The sequence below is a fragment of the Saccopteryx leptura genome, chromosome 4 (genome assembly GCF_036850995.1).
Source record: "Saccopteryx leptura isolate mSacLep1 chromosome 4, mSacLep1_pri_phased_curated, whole genome shotgun sequence".
Taxonomy (NCBI): Eukaryota; Metazoa; Chordata; class Mammalia; order Chiroptera; family Emballonuridae; genus Saccopteryx; species Saccopteryx leptura.
The window spans coordinates 135,093,186-135,112,068 of record NC_089506.1 but is presented as its reverse complement, the minus strand read 5'-3'; the positions used below and the strand labels follow the sequence as shown (position 1 = coordinate 135,112,068).

Sequence of the window (18,883 nt, the reverse complement as noted above, 5' to 3'; positions counted from 1 at the left end):
CTGTCTCTCTCTTCCCCTCCTGCAGCGAGGTTCCATTGGAGCAAAGATGGCCCGGGCGCTGGGGATGGCTCCTTGGCCTCTGACCCAGGTGCTAGAGTGGCTCTGGTTGCAACAGAGTGACGCCCGGAGGGGCAGAGCATCGCCCCCTGGTGGGCGTGCCGGGTGGATCCCGGTCGGGCGCATGCGGGAGTTTATCTGACTGTCTCTCCCCGTTTCCAGCTTCAGAAAATAAATAAATAAAATAAATAAATAAATAAATAAATAAGTTATTTTTTCCATTCCTATCTTTTACCACTTTTTAAAATTGACATATAATTCAAATACTATACACTTCACCCTTTTAAAGTGTACTATTCAATGGTTTTCAGAATATTCAGAAGGTTGTGCAATCATCACCACTAATTCTATACTGCTCACAAACATTAGGGGATATTTCAAAACAAACATGAAGTGATAAAATATTCCCTAATGTTTGTGAGCAGAATTAGGGGATATTTCAAAATGAATATGAAGCTATAAAATATCCCCTAATTTTTGTATGTAGTGTAGAAAAATTTCATCATCCCAAAAAGAAACCCTGTACCCACTAGCATTCACTGCCTACTCCCTACTCCTGCCAGCTCCTGGCAACCATAAACCAACTTTTGACCTAACACACTGCTTTTGCTAAAATTCATTTATTAAATAATCACTATGATGCCTGACCAGGCAGTAGCACAGTGGATACAGCGTCAGACTAGGATGTGGAGGACCCAGGTTCGAAACCCCAAGGTCACTAGTTTGAGCGTGGGCTCATCTGGTTTGAGCAAGACTCACCAGCTTGAGCCCAAGGTTGCTGGCTTAAGCAAGGGGTCACTGGGTCTGCTGTAGCCCCCTTGTCAAGGCACATATGAGAAAGCAATCAATGAACAACTAAGGAACCGCAACAAAGAATTGATGCTTTTTTTTTTTTGTATTTTTCTGAAGCTGGAAATGGGGAGAGACAGTCAGACAGACTCCCGCATGCGCCCCACCGGGATTCACCTGGCACGCCCACGAGGGGCGACACTCTGCCCACCAGGGGGCGATGCTCTGCCCCTCTGGGGCGTCGCTCTGCCGCGACCAGAGCCACTCTAGCGCCTGGGGCAGAGGCCAAGGAGCCATCCCCAGCGCCCGGGCCGTCTTTGCTCCAATGGAGCCTTGGCTGCGGGAGGGGAAGAGAGAGACAGAGAGGAAGGGGGTGGGGGAGTGGAGAAGCAAATGGGCGCTTCTCCTATGTGCCCTGGCCGGGAATCGAACCCGGGTCCCCCGCACGCCAGGCCTACGCTCTACCGCTGAGCCAACCGGCCAGGGCAAGAATTGATGCTTCTTATCTCTCTCCCTTCCTGTCTGTCCCTATCTTGTCCCTCTCTCTGTCTCTCTCTGTCTTTGTCACAAAAAAAAAAATAAAAAAAAAAAAATTGATAAATAATCACTGTGATGTTATTATGTGCCAGGCACTGTTTTAGTATTAGGGATCCCATATTAAAGAAAACAAAGTTCCTCCCTTTGTGAAACAAAGAAAAGTAATTTAAAACTATCTTTACAATACAAAAAATGCATAGTCAGATACATTATCCAATATATGACTGAGTAGGATGCAAAAAATGTGTATATTTTTACAACAAAACATGGGACTCCAAAGAAGTTTCCTTGTTGGATCAGGTCACTTTAAGTTATGTCTCATCCTTCTAGTGATAGACTGTCACTCTGCTCTGCTGCCACAGCCCACAAGGTACTTCACAGAAAAAGGCTGAGAAAATGATATGATGTTTATTTAATAAATGATAGATATGATTATACATGGGGTTACCAAGCCAAAAAAGTCTTGGTTTCTAGCCTAGCCACAAATACTTCCCAAGGCAATTAATTATAAATTAACATACAATAGCTTCATCCATCCACTCAACAAATATTTATTGAGCCTCTCCTTATTGTACTGAGAAAGACACAAAAATATGTAAGACACATGATCTTGGTCTTAAATTTCTTACTCAAACCACTAGAGTATATAAGCAAGTATAGTAACATATGAGAGTTTCAAATAAGACATAGAAATGGCAAATCACTTCTAGAAAATAAAAAAATTTTCTATATGGAAATTTATTCATTTTGTAAACAAAATAAAATCCTTTATAAAAATGTTTATATCAGCCTAAAATCTACACTTTGATCATCTAAGTCTTTGGTATCTGCAAATCAGAGATCAGATACAAAAAAAAAAATGGTTGAATTCCCATGCTAACCATGTAAACATAAATAACTGTACTGACTTACTTCTCAGCGCCTCCTTCACCTGTGCCTTGTGGTTAGCAGCGTGATACCAGGTGATCTGGGCGCCATCTTCTGTAGTGATCTGGTTATTTCGCAGAAAATACTGCAGTATATTTTCACTCCACGATCCTAAAATAACACCATTTCTGTGAAAAATAGGTTGCTTTATATGGAGTAAACATTTTTTAATAAAAATAGGTACAGTATATAATAAGAGAGAATAATAAAGTAATCAAGAAAAATACGAAATTTTAAAAAGTGAGAACAACATTATGATGTGGCAGGTATTTAATATATATAAATATGTAAACATGCATATATAATGTAAGTAATAATTAGTAAACATATAGGATAGTCTGGACCTCAGAAGCATGAAAAAGTATATATGAAGAAAAAAACTGGTAAGAAACAGATATTTTATAGCTGGAATTTTTGAACTGTGTCGTCCCCAATCCTGGCCCCATAAATAAGTAAAATATATGTAAAGTCAAAACTATATTTAAAACTTCTAAATTTTGTACAATTTAATTGTTTCCTCCACCTGAAGCCTGATTCTATATTTACATTAACAATTTAGAATCTTAAATTACACTTTTTTTTTTTTTGTATTTCTCTGAAGCTGGAAACAGGGAGGCAGCCAGACAGACTCCTGCACGCGCCCAACCGGGATCCACCCGGCACGCCCATCACAGGGCGATGCTCTGCCCATCTGGGGCGTCGCTCTGTTGCAACCAGAGCCATTCTAGCCCCTGAGGCAGAGGCCACAGAGCCATCCTCAGCGCCTGGGTAAACTTTGCTCCAATGGAGCCCCGGCTGCGGGAGGGGAAGAGAGAGACAGAGAGGAAGGAGAGGGGGAGGGGTGGAGAAGCAGATGGGCGCCTCTCCTGTGTGCCCTGGCCGGGAATCGAACCTGGGACTTCCGCACGCCAGGCCGACGCTCTACCACTGAGCCAACCGGCCAGGGCCTTAAATTACACTTTTAAGCATATTTACCTTCAGATTATGAGTCTCAGCAACATTTATGTGACTAAATAAAATCCTGAGTTAATATTCACAGATTTATCTAGCATGTAAAAATATATGTAATTCCCATATCTATCAACTACTTTTGGCAGACCAGGTTTTCTCTTAATTAAACATTAAAATATAAGTTAACTGAAACTAAAACACTGGATTCCAGGTCTATGCCAAATTATGCCATAACCTACAAAAACAAAGAGAAAAAGCTGAAAACAGTTACCTATATAATCTCACATCCTTAATTCTCTCTCTCTCTCTCTTTTTTTTTTTTTACAGAGACTGAGAGTCAGATAGAGGGATAGACAGGGACAGACAGGAACGGAGAGATGAGAAGCATCAATCATTAGTTTTTCATTGCGCATTGCGACACCTTAGTTGTTCATTGATTCCTTTTTCATATGTGCTTTGACCGCGGGCCTTCAACAGACCGAGTAACCCCTTGCTTGAGCCAGCGACCTTGGGTCCAAGCTGGTGAGCTTTGCTCAAACCAGATGAGCCTGCACTCAAGCTGTCAATCTTGGGGTCTCGAACCTGGGTCCTCTGCATCCCAGTCTGACACTCTATCCACCACACCACTGCCTGGTCGGGCTCACATCCTTAATTCTTATTCATTTATTTAAAGGTCTAAGTGCCTATTAAATGGTTATAAATTCCCTATCATGAGATTGTGTCTGTTAAAAATGGCTACCATAAACTGCTGATAAACACTGAGAAAAAGTAAAATTTGATTATTAGCAACCACTGGGTATATTGGGCTACAGAATAAAGTAAAGGAGAGAATTAGCTGTAGCATCCACTACCCCAAAGCAGTTTCCCATCCAAAACATGTGTCTCTATTTAGCATATGCAAGAGAGTCAGAGACTTTTAGATAAAAATACTTGGCCATCATTTTTTTTTTTTTTTTTTTTTTGTATTTTTCTGAAGCTGGAAACGGGAGAGACAGTCAGACAGACTCCCGCATGTGCCCGACCGGGATCCACCCAGCATGCCCACCAGGGGGCGACGCTCTGCTGCGATCAGAGCCACTCTAGCGCCTGGGGCAGAGGCCAAGGAGCCATCCCCAGCGCCCGGGCCATCTTTGCTCCAATGGAGCCTTGGCTGCGGGAGGGGAAGAGAGAGACAGAGAGGAAGGAGGGGGTGGGGTGGAGAAGCAAATGGGCGCCTCTCCTATGTGCCCTGGCCAGGAATCGAACCCGGGTCCCCCACACGCCAGGCCGACGCTCTACTGCTGAGCCAAACGGCCAGGTTGGCCATCATTTTTAAAATATTTAAGTTACACATTTTTAGAAGGCACATTAATTATTGGTTATAATAGACATGTCCAATAATGGGAAAATAATTAAATAATTAAATCCCAGTACATGCTCAAGATAAAATATATGACTGATGTGGATGCTAAGAATGAAGTTTTTGAGATACACTGGAAGATTCACAAGTAAGGTAATCATGCATCTTACCAGAAAAAAAACTAAATGTCAGTAAATGGTGCATACTGGCTGTACCTATAGCATCATTCAACTAAACATGCTGCAGTCAAAAATTTTATAAGGGAAATTTACATATTAATAATAAAATACCGTGACTCCAGAAATTTTAAAATTTTATGTAAAAGGTTCTCCTTGCCCTGTTAATGGCTAAAACTGCTGCTACCTTGCCTGACCTGTGGTGGCACAGTGGATGAAGTGTCGACCTGGAACACTGAGGGTGTAGGTTCGAAACCCTGGGCTTGCCTGGTTAAGGCACATATGGGAGTTGATGTTTCCTGCTCCTCTCCCGCTTTTCTGTCTCTCCTCACACTAAACTGAATAAATAAAATCTTATTTTTTGTGTGTGTGACAGAGACAGAGAGACAGAGAGAGGGACAGACAGGGACAGACAGACAGGGAGAGAGATGAGAAGTATCAATTCTTCATTGTGGTACCTTAGTTGTTCATTGATTGCTTTCTCATACGTGCCCTGATGGGGGGTGGGGGGCTACAACAGAGTGAGTGACCCCTTGGGCAAGCCAGTGACCTTGGACTCAAGCCAGTGACCTTGGGCTTCAAGCCAGTGACCTCTGGGCTCAAGCCAGTGACCCTGCGCTCAAGCTGGTGAGCCTGCGCTCAAGCTGGCAACCTCAGGGTTTCAAACCTGGATCCTCTGCATCCCAATCTGATGCTCTACCCACTGTGCCATCTCCTGGTCAGGCTTTAAAAAAAATTATAAAAAACAAACAAACTGTTGCTACCTTATACTTAGCCACAACTATATATATCTATAGAATTTAAGAAGACTCCAATTATCCAAGATCTAGGATGTTAGTACTATTTAAGAGAAAGGTAAAATTTGTTGCCATTAAAAAAATTTTTTTCATTGATTTGGGGTAGGGGCGGGAAGGGAGAGAGACAGATAAGAATCAACTTGCTTCGCCTGACCAGGCGGTGGCGCAGTGGATAGAGCATTGGACTGGGATGCAGAGGACCCAGGTTCGAGACCCTGAGGTCGCCAGATTGAGCAGGGGCTCATCTGGTTTGAGCCAAAAGCTCACCAGCTTGAACCCAAGGTTGCTGGCTCCAGCAAGGGGTTACTCGGTCTGCTGAAGGCCCGTGGTCAAGGCACATATGAGAAAGCAATCAATGAACAACTAAGGTGTTGCAACGCACAATGAAAAACTGATGATTGATGCTTCTCATCTCTCTCCGTTCCTGTCTATCCCTCTCTCTCTCTGAAAAAAAAAAAAAAAAAAAAAAGAATCAACTTGCTTCACCTAGTTGTTCCATTTAGTTATGTACTCATTGGCTGCTTCTCGTGTGTGTCCTAATCAGGGGTGGAACCGGCAACCTCTGACACACCAAGTCAATGTTTTATCCAGTGAGCCACCAGGCCAGGGCTGCAATTTTTTAAGTTAAGACATTTAGGGGAGCAGTTTTAGCTCTACAGAAAAACCTGAATGAAAGGTACAGTGAGTTCACACATGTCCTTTCCCCCATTTTTATACCTTTTTGTGATGATGAAAGGTTTTAAAATTGATTGTGATGACAATTATACGACTCTGAATATACTAAAAACCAATAAATTATAGGGTTTAAATGATGGCAAGTATACTATAATTTTAACTATATTTTCTTAAAAGTCAGAATTGTTAGAAAATATACCAAAAAGGTACTATTGGTGCCCCTGAGTATTGTAATTATGTAGATTTCTTTCCTACTTCAATATACTTTATAAATTGTTCTATAATGAGCATGTATTATGTTTACAATCAGGAAAAAACTGAAACTGAAAAAAGGTTGAAGGTTACAAGGTTAATATACAAAAGTCAATTGTAGCCTGAGTGGTGAAGAGGGTCAGCCTGGGATGCTGAGGACCCAAGTTCAAAACTTCAAGGTTGCTGGCTTGAGTGTGGGCTCACCAGCTTGAGTGAAGGTTCACCAACTTGAGCATGGGATCACAGAAATAACCCCATGGTCGCTGGCTTGAGCCCAAGGTCCATGGCTTGACCAAGGGGTAACTGGCTCAGCTGTACTCCCCCACCCCTGGTCAAGGCACCTATTAGAAAGCAATCAATGAACAACAAAGGTGCTGAAACTATGAGGCAATGCTTCTCATCTCCCTCTTGTCTGTCTCTCTCACTTGCTAAAAAAATAAAAAATAAAATAAAATCTTGATCATTTTAAAAAAACCACATCAATTGCATTCCTATTTACAAGCAATGAACAAGTGGACTTTGAAATGAAAATAATACTATTTACATAGCCCCGGCAGGTTGGTTCAGTGGTAGAGCGCTGGCCTGGTGTATGGATGTTCCAGGTCCGATTCCTGGTCAGGGCACACAGGAGAAGCGCCCATCTATTTCTCCACCCCTCTCCCTCTCACTTCTCTCTCTCTCTCTTTCTCTCTCTCCCTCTCTCTCTCTCTCCAATCCCCCCTCCTCTAGCCATGGCTCAACTGGAGCAAGTTGGCCCCAGGTGCTGAGGATGGTCCTATGCCCTCCACCTCAGGTGCTAAGAAGAGCTTGGTTGCTGAGCAATGGAGCAATGACCCAGCTAGGCAGAGTATCACCCCTAGTCAGCTTGCTGGTGATCCTGGTCAGGGCGCATGCAGGAGTCTGTCTCTGCCTCCCCTCCTCTCACTGAATAAAAATAAATAAATAAAATAATATCATTTACATTAGCACTCCCCCAAAATGGAAATACTTAGGTATAATCTAACAAAATATGTACATCTCTATGAGGAAAACGGCAAAACTCTGAGGCATGAAGTAAAAAAAAAACTAAACAGAGATATTCCATGTTCATGAAGAGAAAGACTCAATATTGTCAAGATGTCAGTTCTTCCCAACTTGATCTATAGACTCAAGCAATCCTAATCCAAAACTCACCAAGTTATTTTGTGCATCTTGACAAACTGATTCTAAAGGTTATATAGAATACAAAAAAACAAACAAACAAAAAAACGCCCAGAAAAGCCTACATAATATTGAAGGGGAACAAAGTAATTACAGTACCCAACATCAAAACTTACTGTAAAGCTACAGTAATCAAAACAGTGTCATACTGGTGAAACAACAAACAGATCAATGGAACAGAATGGAGACTTCTATTAATAGAGTCAACTCATCTTTGACAAAAGAACAAAGGCAATACAATGAAGCAAAGACAAATCTTTCAACAACGATTCTGGAACATCTGGACATCCACATATACAAAATGAAAATAGAAACAGACCTTCACCTTTCACAAAAATTAACTCAAAATGGATCACAGAACTAAATGTAAACTGAAAAACTATAAAACTCCTAGAAGATAATATAGAAGAAAACCTAGATGACCTTGAGTGTGGCAATGACTTTTCAGATATGCACCATAGCCACTATTCATGAAAGAAATAATGGATTGGCTGTATTTAAGATGAAAAACTTCTGCTTGGGGAAAGACATCAAGAGAATTAGAAGAGAAGCCATAGACTGGGAGAAAATATTTTCAAATTATCAGATAAATGACTATCCAAAATATAAAAAGAACTCTTAAAACCTAACAATAGGCCCTGGCCAGTTGGCTCAGCGGTAGAGCGTCGCCCTGGCGTGTAGGAGTCCCGGGTTAGATTCCCCCTGGCCAGGGCACACAGAAGAAGCGCCCATCTGCTTCTCCGCCCCTCCCCCTCTCCCTCTCCTTCCTCTGTCTCTCTCTTCCCCTCCCGCAGTCGAGGCTCCATTGGAGCAAAGATGGCCCCGGCGCTGGGGATGGCTCTGTGGCCTCTGCCTCAGGCGCTAGAGTGGCTCTGGTCGCAACATGGCGACGCCCAGGATGGGCAGAGCATCGCCCCCTGGTGGGCAGAGCGTCGCCCCATGGTGAGCGTGCCGGGTGGATCCCGGTCGGGCGCATGCGGGAGTCTGTCTGACTGTCTCTCCCTGTTTCCAGCTTCAGAAAAATGCAAAAAAAAAAAAAAAAAAAAAAAAAAAAAAAAGAAACAAAACAAAACAAAACAAACAAACAAACAAAAAAACCTAACAATAAGAAAACCTAATTAAAAAATGGGTCAACAACCTTAACAAACAATTCACCAAAAAAGATAAACAGATGTCAAGTGTATAAAAAAGTGTTTCACATTATGTGTTACGGGAGAAATACAAGATAGACAACTACAGAAGACAACTACACACCTATTAGAATGGCCAAAATCCAGAATACCGATAACACCAAATGTTAATAAAGATGTAAAGCAACAGGAACTCTTATTAATTGCTGGTGGGATGCAAAATGATGCAGACACTTTAGAAGATAGTTTGGCAGTTTCTTAAAAAGCTAAACATACTCTTTACCATATATATTTTACCCAAGAGTTGAAAACTTATGTCCACACAAAACACTGCACATAGATGTTTACAGCAGCTTTCTGCATAATTGTCAAAACTTGAAGGCAACCAAGATGTCTTTCAGTGGGTGAATGAATAAACTGTGGCACATTCAAATAATGAAATAATATTTGATGCTAAAAAGGAGCTATAAATCCATAAAAAGACATGGAGTAACCTTAAGTACATGTTACTAAGTGAAAGCAACCAACTTGAAAGGTGACAGAATATATGATTCCATCTACATAACATTCTGGAAAAGGCAAAAAACTATGGAGACAGTAAAAAGATCAGTGGTTCTCAGGGATTGGGGAGAGGAAAGGAATGAACAGATGGAGCACAGAATATTTGGGGGGCACAGAATTTATTTTGTATGATATCATAATGGTGGATATACTGTATGTCGTTATGCATCTGTTTAAACCCACAGAACGTACAGCACCAAGAGTGAACCCTGGTAAACTGTGGACTTTGGGAGATTATGATTGCCAGTGCAGGTAAACTGTAACTCTAACTAGGAATGTTGATAATGGGGAAGCTGTGCGTGTATCCAGGTAGATGATTTCTACCACTCAATTTTTCTATGAATCTAAAACTTCTCTTTAAGTTTTTTTTTTTTTTTTCTTTTAAAAAGGGCTCCGCGTTCTTGCCCATTTTTGGCCTCCCCAAACGCTTTTTTCTCTTAAAACCCACGCGGGAACCAAGGTTTCAAGCCAGTGGATTGTGGGCGTGCGCTGAGAATGCGAATTTCGAGGATCTAAAAAAGGGAGGGGTGCTACCCAGAGGAGTCCCTCAAAGCTGCCTTAACACCCCCCCAACCCCTCCCGCAAAAGCCCAGAGAAAGTGCAGAACGTGGAGCCAACTCTGCAGAGCCGAGGACCTGCACTTACCCGGGCCCCCAGCGGTCGTTGCCATGGTGACGGACGCCAGCAGTCCGCGCAAGCGCTAAGCGGTGGGCACAGCGGGTGTCCTGTCCCAGGTGCCGTGAAAACCGGAAACAACTAACGACTTCCTAGGACTGCCTGTGCGTCAGTTTTCGAAGCGGAGGCGGAAGTCGCGTCAGGTCGGAGTGCGCACGGGCACAGGCAGTGGCTGTGTTCACCTGCGCGCGGACTCCGTGGCGGGTTCCGACGTCCAAGTGTCCTGCGTTTGTTCTCTTGAAAGGTAATGAGACAACAGGTAGTTCTAAAGATCGCCGGGTCAGGGAAGACAGAGGCAGAGAAGGAAACCCAAGATTAAAAGCAGTTATCGGTGTGGGGTACAGATTTCCAAATATGTTTTCCCTTTTAAATTTCAGTAACATCTTAAAATGATATGCAATCATTTCCTCATAAAAATGAGTGTTTCTGCCTGATCTGTGGTGGGGCAGTGGAAGAAGCGTTGACCTGGAACACTGAGGTCACCGGTTCAAAACCCTGGGCTTGCCTGGTCAGGGCACATACGATCAGCAACTATGAATTGATGCTTCCCACTCCTTCACCTCCACCTCTCTCTCCCTCCTCTCTCTAAAATCAATAAATGAAATCTTTAAAAAAAAATTTTTTTTTAATGAGTGTTCTGCAAAAGAGTATGGAGCTAGTAACTTGAAGGTTTCCTATCCCTGTCTTCTCTCTTGACCAGTGAGGGTGCCCTCAAGAAAGCACCCCTCTCCTAGCCACTGATTTTCACGCCTCCGGCCTTCTTTGCCCTCAGTTCCTTACTTTCTGCAGCTACTCGGATGGAGAAAGAAGGCCGCAGAACCAGATTTAGCTGAAGTATACTGGTATTTTCTGGTTCTGTGACTAATAAAATTCACTCTGTCAGATGTAAAGTTAAGATAACAGTACATCACCTGAAACTTTAACACAAAGGCACCTCTTCTCACCCAGCGCTTCACATTTTAATATACTGAAGTCTTTCTTGACTTGAGTTATAATTATTTCTATCTCTCTTCAATTAGGCGTTCCTGTTCTCTGCATGTACTCTAGCTTAATCAAAAAGATTCCTTGAATTTCAGAACACACTAAATTTTAATGACTCTGTTAATATGCAGTTCTTATATGTACTAGATCTATATACGCTGAAATCCCATCAAATAATGTTATACCTTTTTAAAAAAAATTTCAGTGGTTATACATATTTTAACTAACTTACAAGGTGAAAAAAGTCTATTCTGTTTACTCAGATATTACCATTTCTGTTGCTCTTCTTTCTGTCCTGGCATTTCACTGTTTCCTCTGCTATCATTTCCCTTACCTGTGAATGTTCTCTAGCATTTCCTTTAAAAGCAGGTCTACTGGCAATAAATTCTCTTGGCTTCCCTTCTGAAAATATATTTATTTCAGTTTATTTCCTGAAGGATATATTTGGTAGTTAAAGGATTCTGGGTTGATAGCTGTTGTTTCTAAGCACTTAATACCTAATTGTCCCACTGTCTCTAGCCTCCATGGTTTCTGAAGAGATGCTGTCCATAATTTAAGTCTTTGTTCTTTCACATGCACTGTCATTTTCCTCTGGTTGTTTTCAAATTCTTTTCCTTGTGTTTAATTTCATCAGTTTGGCTATGATGTGCCTGTGTATGATTTTTGTTTGTTTCCTTTATGGAGTTCACTGTGCCGATAGACTTGCTAAATAAAAAGTTTAGGTCAGGGGTCCCCAAACTACGGCCCGCGGGCTGCATGGGGCCCCCTGAGGCCATTTATCCGGCCCCCGCCGCACTTCCAGAAGGAGCACCTCTTTCATTGGTGGTCAGTGAGAGGAGCATAGTTCCCATTGAAATACTGGTCAGTTTGTTGATTTAAATTTACTTGTTCTTTATTTTAAATATTGTATTTGTGCCTGTTTTTTTTTTTTTTTTTACTTTAAAATAAGATATGTGCAGTGTGCATAGGGATTTGTTCATAGTCCCGCCCTTCAATGGTCTGAGGGACAGTGAACTGGCCCCCTGTGTAAAAAGTTTGGGGACCTCTGGTTTAGGTAAAAGATATAATTTTATGTAAATATATGTTTCACCAAGTTTTGAAAGTGTTCAGCTATCATTTCTTCAAACATTTTTTTCTTCCAATCTTTTGGGACTCCTATTGTAGGGTGGTCAGCAATGGGGGAAGGTCACATGAGGAACCCAGACTCGGGAACTTTGGCTAGAACCGCCCACAACCATGCGCGCCAAAAGAAACTTCCCAGGAGTCCTTTGGAAAAAAGCGACCGTCTGCCAGCCAGTGAGATTTCACCACGTCATATTAGCTCGACCACCCTAGGGACCCTTTAAATATCTCCCACAGGGTCACCCCATGTGACTTCCCTGGCCTCTGTCCCTGGGACCAGAGAACCTCATCGGGCGGGATGCGCTCTGTACTCAATAAAGCCTTTTATTGTTCCACACTTCGTGGCTACTCCCCTTCCTTCTTCCTCAGCAGGGAAAAATACCTTACATTTGGTGCTGAAACCCAGGAGGAGTCAGAAGTCCACAAGGACCGCTCCTCTCCCCTTCCCCTCCGAGAAAGAACCAGGACCTCCGACCTTCCACCCACTTCGGCTCACGGTGTGGGAAGTCCCCAGCCTCCCCTCCCCTCAGTTCTTTCCACTGAGACTCCCTGTCCGAAACCGAAACCACAGCTGTGTCAGGGACCTCGTTTCCGTTCTGTTCCGAGTGTTTGTGTGCCCGTGGAGACGTCCCGAGCACATCCACTTTACTTAAGTGGCCAGAGTTTGAGTTGCGGGACTGCAGTTCTCAACTCTGACCACCCTGAGGACTGAGGGCGGCTGTGGGGCACAGGAATCTAGACCTAATCCAAAAACACTCCTGGAGTTGCCTTATCTGAAATCTCTCCCTCCCTGAAGAAGAAGAAACTGTTCTTCTCCTCCGCTGTGGCCAGGCCACAGAACCCACTGGATAATCGAACCAGGTGGCCTCCTGAAGGGACTTTCAGTTTTAACACCCTCACCAATTTAACTATCGCCAAAAGAACTGGGAACTGATTGGAGATCCCTTACATTCAGGGCCTCTAGTTAATCGTGCTCCTGTCCTAAACTCTGTGTCGCCTGTCCTACCACACAGGCCCTTTTTGGCCAGAGAAACCTCACCTAAAACCTCCACTCCTGATTTTTCCTTCTCCGCCAAATCCCAACTCTCTCCCCCTCCTGCCTGACCCCCGGGGGCACCCCTCTCTCGGGACCCCTCTCTGGTTCCTCTGCGGACTTCTTCACTCGGGTCTCTTCCCTCCAAGAGCCCCCCTCTCCTCCCTTCGCTGGATCCTGTTTCTCATTCACCTGCAAATACCATTCTCTCTTTCTCCTCCCCTGCTGGCCAGGGGCCCCTCCCTTCTCCACTGTGTTCTTAAGCCCCTCCTCCATCAGGCCATTCTCAGCCTGCCATTTGTCCTTACGCCGGTTTGCAGGAGGCCCAAGGCCCAACCCCAATCTTCTTACAGGAAGGCCTGGCCCTGTCCTGCCTCTGGCTCCAGTGTTTCCTGCCAGATCAGGGTGCTGGGCTCCCCAGGAGCCCACCTCCTCTTATTCTCAACCCCCAAGCCCCTATGCAGGACCTGTGAACATGGCATTTAAAGTTTTTAATGATCGTGGTTAGTAGGAAACGGCCGAGGCTGTTCTCCAGGCCCACATGCAGCAGAAGGTAACACTCCAAACCCAGGCTCTTGTGGCAGCCCTGAGGCTGGCAGAGCGACAGGGGCAAGGCACAGGAAGTGCCCGACCCAAGTCCAAGCCTCAAAGAGGAATCCCACCAGCAGCTTGCTTTAAGTGTGGCAAGCAGGGTCATTGGTCCCAGCAGTGCCCCTGCCCGAGGCCACCCACTAAGCCCTGTCCTGACTGCAAGCAGCCCGGTCATTGGCAGAGCTATTGCCCCCTTTGGGCAGCAGGCTCATCCTCAGTGTCTCTACGTGGAGGACAAGCCACTCAGATGGGAGTCCGGTCCAGCCAGGCGGGCCCACCACTAGAACTCCTAGATCTCATGAATGGCTGACACGGCCTTGACTCGGAGACCCCCCATCATCCTCACCAAACCCAGGGGAATGCTGCAGAAACAGGTAAGTCCATCTCATTTCTTGAGGACACGGGAGCTGCCTTCTCTGTTTTGCCATCACACTCTGGACCTCTAGTTCCCTGATGGGTCTCAGTTACGGGAGTGGATGGGACCCCTTCCATTCCCCTTCATACACCACCTCTGACATGCAGTTTTTCCCCTTCGTACGCCACTCCTGGCATACAGTTTTGCCTCAAGTTTGCTGGGCCCTACCCTTCTCCGGCTCACCAAAAGGTTGGACCCTGCAGATCCCCCTATTACTCCTCTTTTCAAAAAAAAATCTTTACAGGACGGCATCCGTGAAGTTTCTCAACTCATGGCCAAACAGATGTTCCTCCTGACACCCCTCAAAGCCACCACCTGCCGATCTCCCCCTCCCCACCACGCCCCTAATCAGCAGGAAGTAGCCAGACAAATAAGCGGCACCCCTAATTAACACAAAAGATCAGAATGTAAGGTGGTCAGCAATGGGGGAAGGTCATGTGAGGAACCCAGGCCCGGGAACTTTGGCTGGAGCCACCCACACTCGGGCGTGCCAGAAGAAACTTCCCAGGAGTCCCTTGGAAAAGAGCGACCATCTGCCAGCCAGTGAGATTTCACCACATCATATTAGCTCAACCACCCTAGAGACCCTTTAAATATTCCCCACAGGGTCACCCCATGTGACTTCCCTGGCCTCTGTCCCCCAGACCAGGGAACCTCGTCAGGCAGGATGTGCTGTACTAAATAAAGCTTTTATTGTTCCACACTTCTTGGCTCTGGCCCCTTCCTTCTTCCTCAGTGGGGAAAAATACCTTATACCTATGACATGAATATTAGACTTTTTGATATTGTCCCACAGGTCCTCAAAGCTTTTTTTTAAAAAAGATTTTATTTATTGATTTTAGAGATTGGAAAGAGAAAAAGAGATGGGTTGGGGGGGCAGGAGGAGGAAGAGGAAGTATCAACTCAGCTAGTTGCTTCTTGTATGTGTCTTGACCACACAAGCCCAGGGTTTTGAACCAGCAACTTCAGCATTCCAGGTTCCTTTATCCACTGCGCCACCATAGATCAGGCAAAGCTTTTTTGTCCCCACTTTTTTCTCTTTATTATTTAGACTCTATGGTTTCTACTGATGTATTTTAAAATTCCCTCAATCTTCCCTTGGTCATGTCCATTCTACTATTAAGACCCTCCAGTAAATTTTTTCTTATTGTATTTTTCAATTCTAAAATTTCCACTTTTAAAATATATATACACACACACACGTTCTATTACTTTGGTTAAGACTTCTTTCCATTCATTTCGATTGTGTTTACCTTTGCATTGTGGAGCATGATTAAAATAATTCACCGCCCTGGCCAGTTGGCTCAGTGGTAGAGCGTCGGCCTGGCGTGCAGGAGTCCCAGGTTTGATTGCCGGCCTGGGCACACAGGAGAAGCACCCATCTGCTTCTCCACCCCTCCCCCTCTCCTTCCTCTCTGTCTCTCTCTTCCCCTCCCGCAGTCGAGGCTCCATTGGAGCAAAGTTGTCCCGGGCGCTGGGGATGGCTCTGTGGCCTCTGCCTCAGGCGCTAGAATGGTTTTGGTTGCAACAGAGCAACGCCCCAGATGGGCAGAGCATCGCCCCCTGGTGGGCAGAGCGTCGCTTCCTGGTGGGCGTGCCGAGTGGATCCTGGTAGGGCGCATGTGGGAGTCTGTTTGACTGTCTCCCCGTTTCCAACTTCAGAAAAATACAAAAGAAAAAAAGAAAAAAAAAGTAAAATAATTCACATTGTCTTTTTCTGATAATTCTAATATTTGGGTAACCTCAGATTTGGGTTTTTTGTTCATTTGTCTTTTTTGTTGAAAGTTTAGATTTCCCTAGTGTTTGCATGTTAATTTTTTTATTATTTCCTGGATATTTTTTAATATTATGCAACTCTCAGCCTTGTTTTAAGTCTTCTGAAGATTGTTTTTGTTTTGTCTTGTTTTAGCTGGCAGCCAGCCCAGTTAGTTCAGACCACACATCCTAGCCAGCTTTCTGTGGGCTATGGTTCCAATGATAAGAGTTTCCAGCTCCTTTGCAATGCTGTTTTATTCTGTCCCAGTAGTGTGCCACCTGTTTGAAACCTAGATAGTGAGCTACACTGTAGTTCATTGTTCAAAACCTTTACTTTGAGCCCTGGCCAGATAGCTTGATTGGTTGAAGTGTCCTTCTGATAAGCCAAGGTTATGGGTTGATCCCCAGTCCAGGCACATACAAGAATCAGCCAATGAATGAATAAATAGTAGAACAACAAATCAATGTTTCTCTCTTTCTCTGTCTCTAAAATAAAATTTTTTTAAAATAATCTTTATTCAGCTGCTTCTGGTCAGTCTCACAGATGCACAACAGGAAGGTGGCCCCAGGATATCATACACAAATTTAGAGGTTCCTTGTCTTCAGTTTCCTCTTATTTACGATCTTCCCTGCACTCTGAATCTGTTCCAAGATTTCCCTTGGTGTTTTGGTTAGAGATTTACACTGGCAAGAGGGTAAGGAGACTAGAACCCTAAATTTCTAACCAAAACACCATTGCACCAGTGGAGACTTTCTGCCTTTTTTGCTGTTTCTAATTTGATGTAGAACAGAGTAAGTCCACAAAGCTCCACCTCAAACGATATCCACACTGCTCCACAGGGTTTACATATAGTGGGGAGGGAGGGGTGCTGCTGCTACTCTGTAGCTCCTTGAAGAAGGCAAGTAAATTCCAAAGGGGTCTGATAGCTGCCACCCCCTTCCTGGTCCCCTAACTAGAGAGCAAACTGTTCATGGGCTTCTGTGCCAACTGGCAGTTCTTGTTTTCCTGTTAGGTGTCTATGTGTAGATTCCTATTTATTGTTTGGGATTGTCTGGCATCTTGAGTCTGTGGAGTCACCAATCTTTCATCAGTGTTGAAAAGTCTGTATCTAAAAACATTTGCTCTGTCCTATTCTCCCCTCTCCTTTTGCAGTCAAGTGTGTTAGGACTTTGCACTAATATCTTATGTCTCCTGTTTTGTGTTTTAAAGTTGTTTTTATGTGGTCTTGCAACATTTGTATTTCGTTCTTTCTCAGATTAGCTCTATCACTTTACAGTTTCCCATTTTCTACAGGTACCTGCTAACTTGATTTTATTTCTTTAAAGACAGAAGACATAAATCTAATGCCTAAGTCTATGAGTTCATTTTCATTGTTTCTACTAATTCTATACTGGAGTCGTTTCCATAGATGCTGGGATTTTGTTTTTTCTTCTTTTTACTGTGTTAGATGTTATGTTTTAAAATTAGTTTAAGGCCTACAATGAAATTACTTTGCTATGATTTAATTTGTATTCCTCTTGGCACCAGGCGACATCACGTGTGAGGCCACCTTAAAAGCAAGTTAAATGCTAAAGATTTTTTGTGTGATGTAGGCAATTGCAAACTTGGTTATAACGTTATATAATTTATACTTCTGGTACATCCAATCCAAAGATTGAAACCCTTTGGCAGAGGTCTCAGCCTATTGGGGGAAAATTTGTTAGATTCACAGTTCGTTAAGATTTTACCACCTTGAGTGGGGCTTCAACTTTGGTATCTGTTCCCCTTACTCTAAGTTGCCACAATAGGGCTCCATATTCACTTAACTTCTTTTTACTTTTAGGCTGGAAATCCCTTCTAGCCTTAAAATTTTGTTTTAAGATGATTTTTTGTATCTTAATCAGCTTTAGTTGTTTCAACAGGAGCATGGATCTAAATGTACGTATGTAATTTCCAGAAACAGGAAGTTTTACATAATTGTATCTTTTTCCTACATGGCCATACTTTTTCTCTGGGTATTCCCTGCACTTAGCACATACTACTTGTGGCATGGAATTCATAAGTGTTGATAAAAAATATTCTAATTGTCAGAGTACTTAATCATTTTTAGCAAGTTTTACTTATAGCTGCTCAAAGATGTAGTTATCCTGTATTTATTATCTTGTATTTGTTGCTGCGTATCATAAAGCACTAGAAAACTTAGCAGTTTAAAACAACAAATGTTTAGTATCTCAGTTGCTGAGATTCAGGAATCTGAGAGTGGCTTAGTTGAATGGTTCCCTTGAGGTTGCAAACTTTTGGCTGGGGCTGCAATTTGATGGCTTGGCTGGGGTTGGAGGATCCACTTACACTCATGTGGCTGTTGTCAGAAGACTTCAGTTTCTCATGAAGTGGGCCTCTCAACGGGGTTGCCCACACCTGGAAAATGGCTTCCCCAAGAGTGAGTGATCCAGTAGAAAGAGAGGATAAGAGACAGACAGACAGGGAGGGAGGGGTATTTGGGAAAGAAGAGTAGGGAGAAATGCAGCAAAGATGGAAACCAGTCTTTTATAACAATCTTGAAAATGTCATCCCATTCCTCTGCCATATTCCATTGATCGTAAAGACCAACAATGAGCCCTGGCCAGTTGGTTCAGTGGTAGAGCATGGGCCCAGCGTGTGGAAGTCCTGGGTTTGATTCTCGGTCAGGGCACATAGAAGCACTCATCTGCTTCTCCACCCTTCCCTCTCTCCTTCCTCTCTCTTCCCCTCCCGCTGCCAAGGCTCCACTGGAGCAAAGTTGGCCCTGGGCACTAGAATGGCTCCGATTGCAGCGGAGTAATGCCTCAGAGGCCGAGCATCGCCCCCTGGTGGGCATGCTGGGTGGATCCCGGTCGGGCTCATGCAGGAGTCTGTCTGACTGCCTCCCCACTTCTGGCTTCAGCTTCTGGCTTTGCAAAA

At 43.8% G+C, this 18,883-nt stretch overlaps 1 protein-coding gene and 1 long non-coding RNA gene across 6 annotated transcripts in view; one reads left to right on the top strand and one right to left on the bottom strand.

Annotated features, from left to right (window-relative positions):
- Positions 1 to 10,172, bottom strand: part of FAM151B (family with sequence similarity 151 member B) — a 68,537-nt gene extending 58,365 nt beyond the window's left edge. For 2 of the 3 annotated variants that reach the window (XM_066381754.1, XM_066381755.1), the window contains exons 1-2: positions 10,037 to 10,172; positions 2,296 to 2,421 (exon numbers count right to left, since the gene is read on the bottom strand). In XM_066381754.1, coding sequence (XP_066237851.1) covers positions 2,296 to 2,421; positions 10,037 to 10,061 — 151 coding nt within the window. In that variant the 5' untranslated portion in view covers positions 10,062 to 10,172. The remainder of the gene's footprint in view (positions 1 to 2,295; positions 2,422 to 10,036) is intronic. The other variant, XM_066381756.1, reaches the window with a different exon arrangement.
- A 17-nt stretch (positions 10,173 to 10,189) lies between these two features.
- Positions 10,190 to 14,911, top strand: LOC136403202 (uncharacterized). Of its 3 annotated transcripts, none has more exons than XR_010751122.1 (5): positions 10,190 to 10,310; positions 12,212 to 12,343; positions 12,542 to 12,668; positions 13,997 to 14,167; positions 14,453 to 14,911. It is a non-coding gene; the product is annotated as an uncharacterized lncRNA (long non-coding RNA). The 3 variants fall into 3 exon arrangements; XR_010751120.1 differs by having other exon boundaries at positions 12,539 to 12,668; XR_010751121.1 differs by having other exon boundaries at positions 12,539 to 12,668; positions 13,909 to 14,167.
- Positions 14,912 to 18,883: the final 3,972 nt, after the last annotated feature.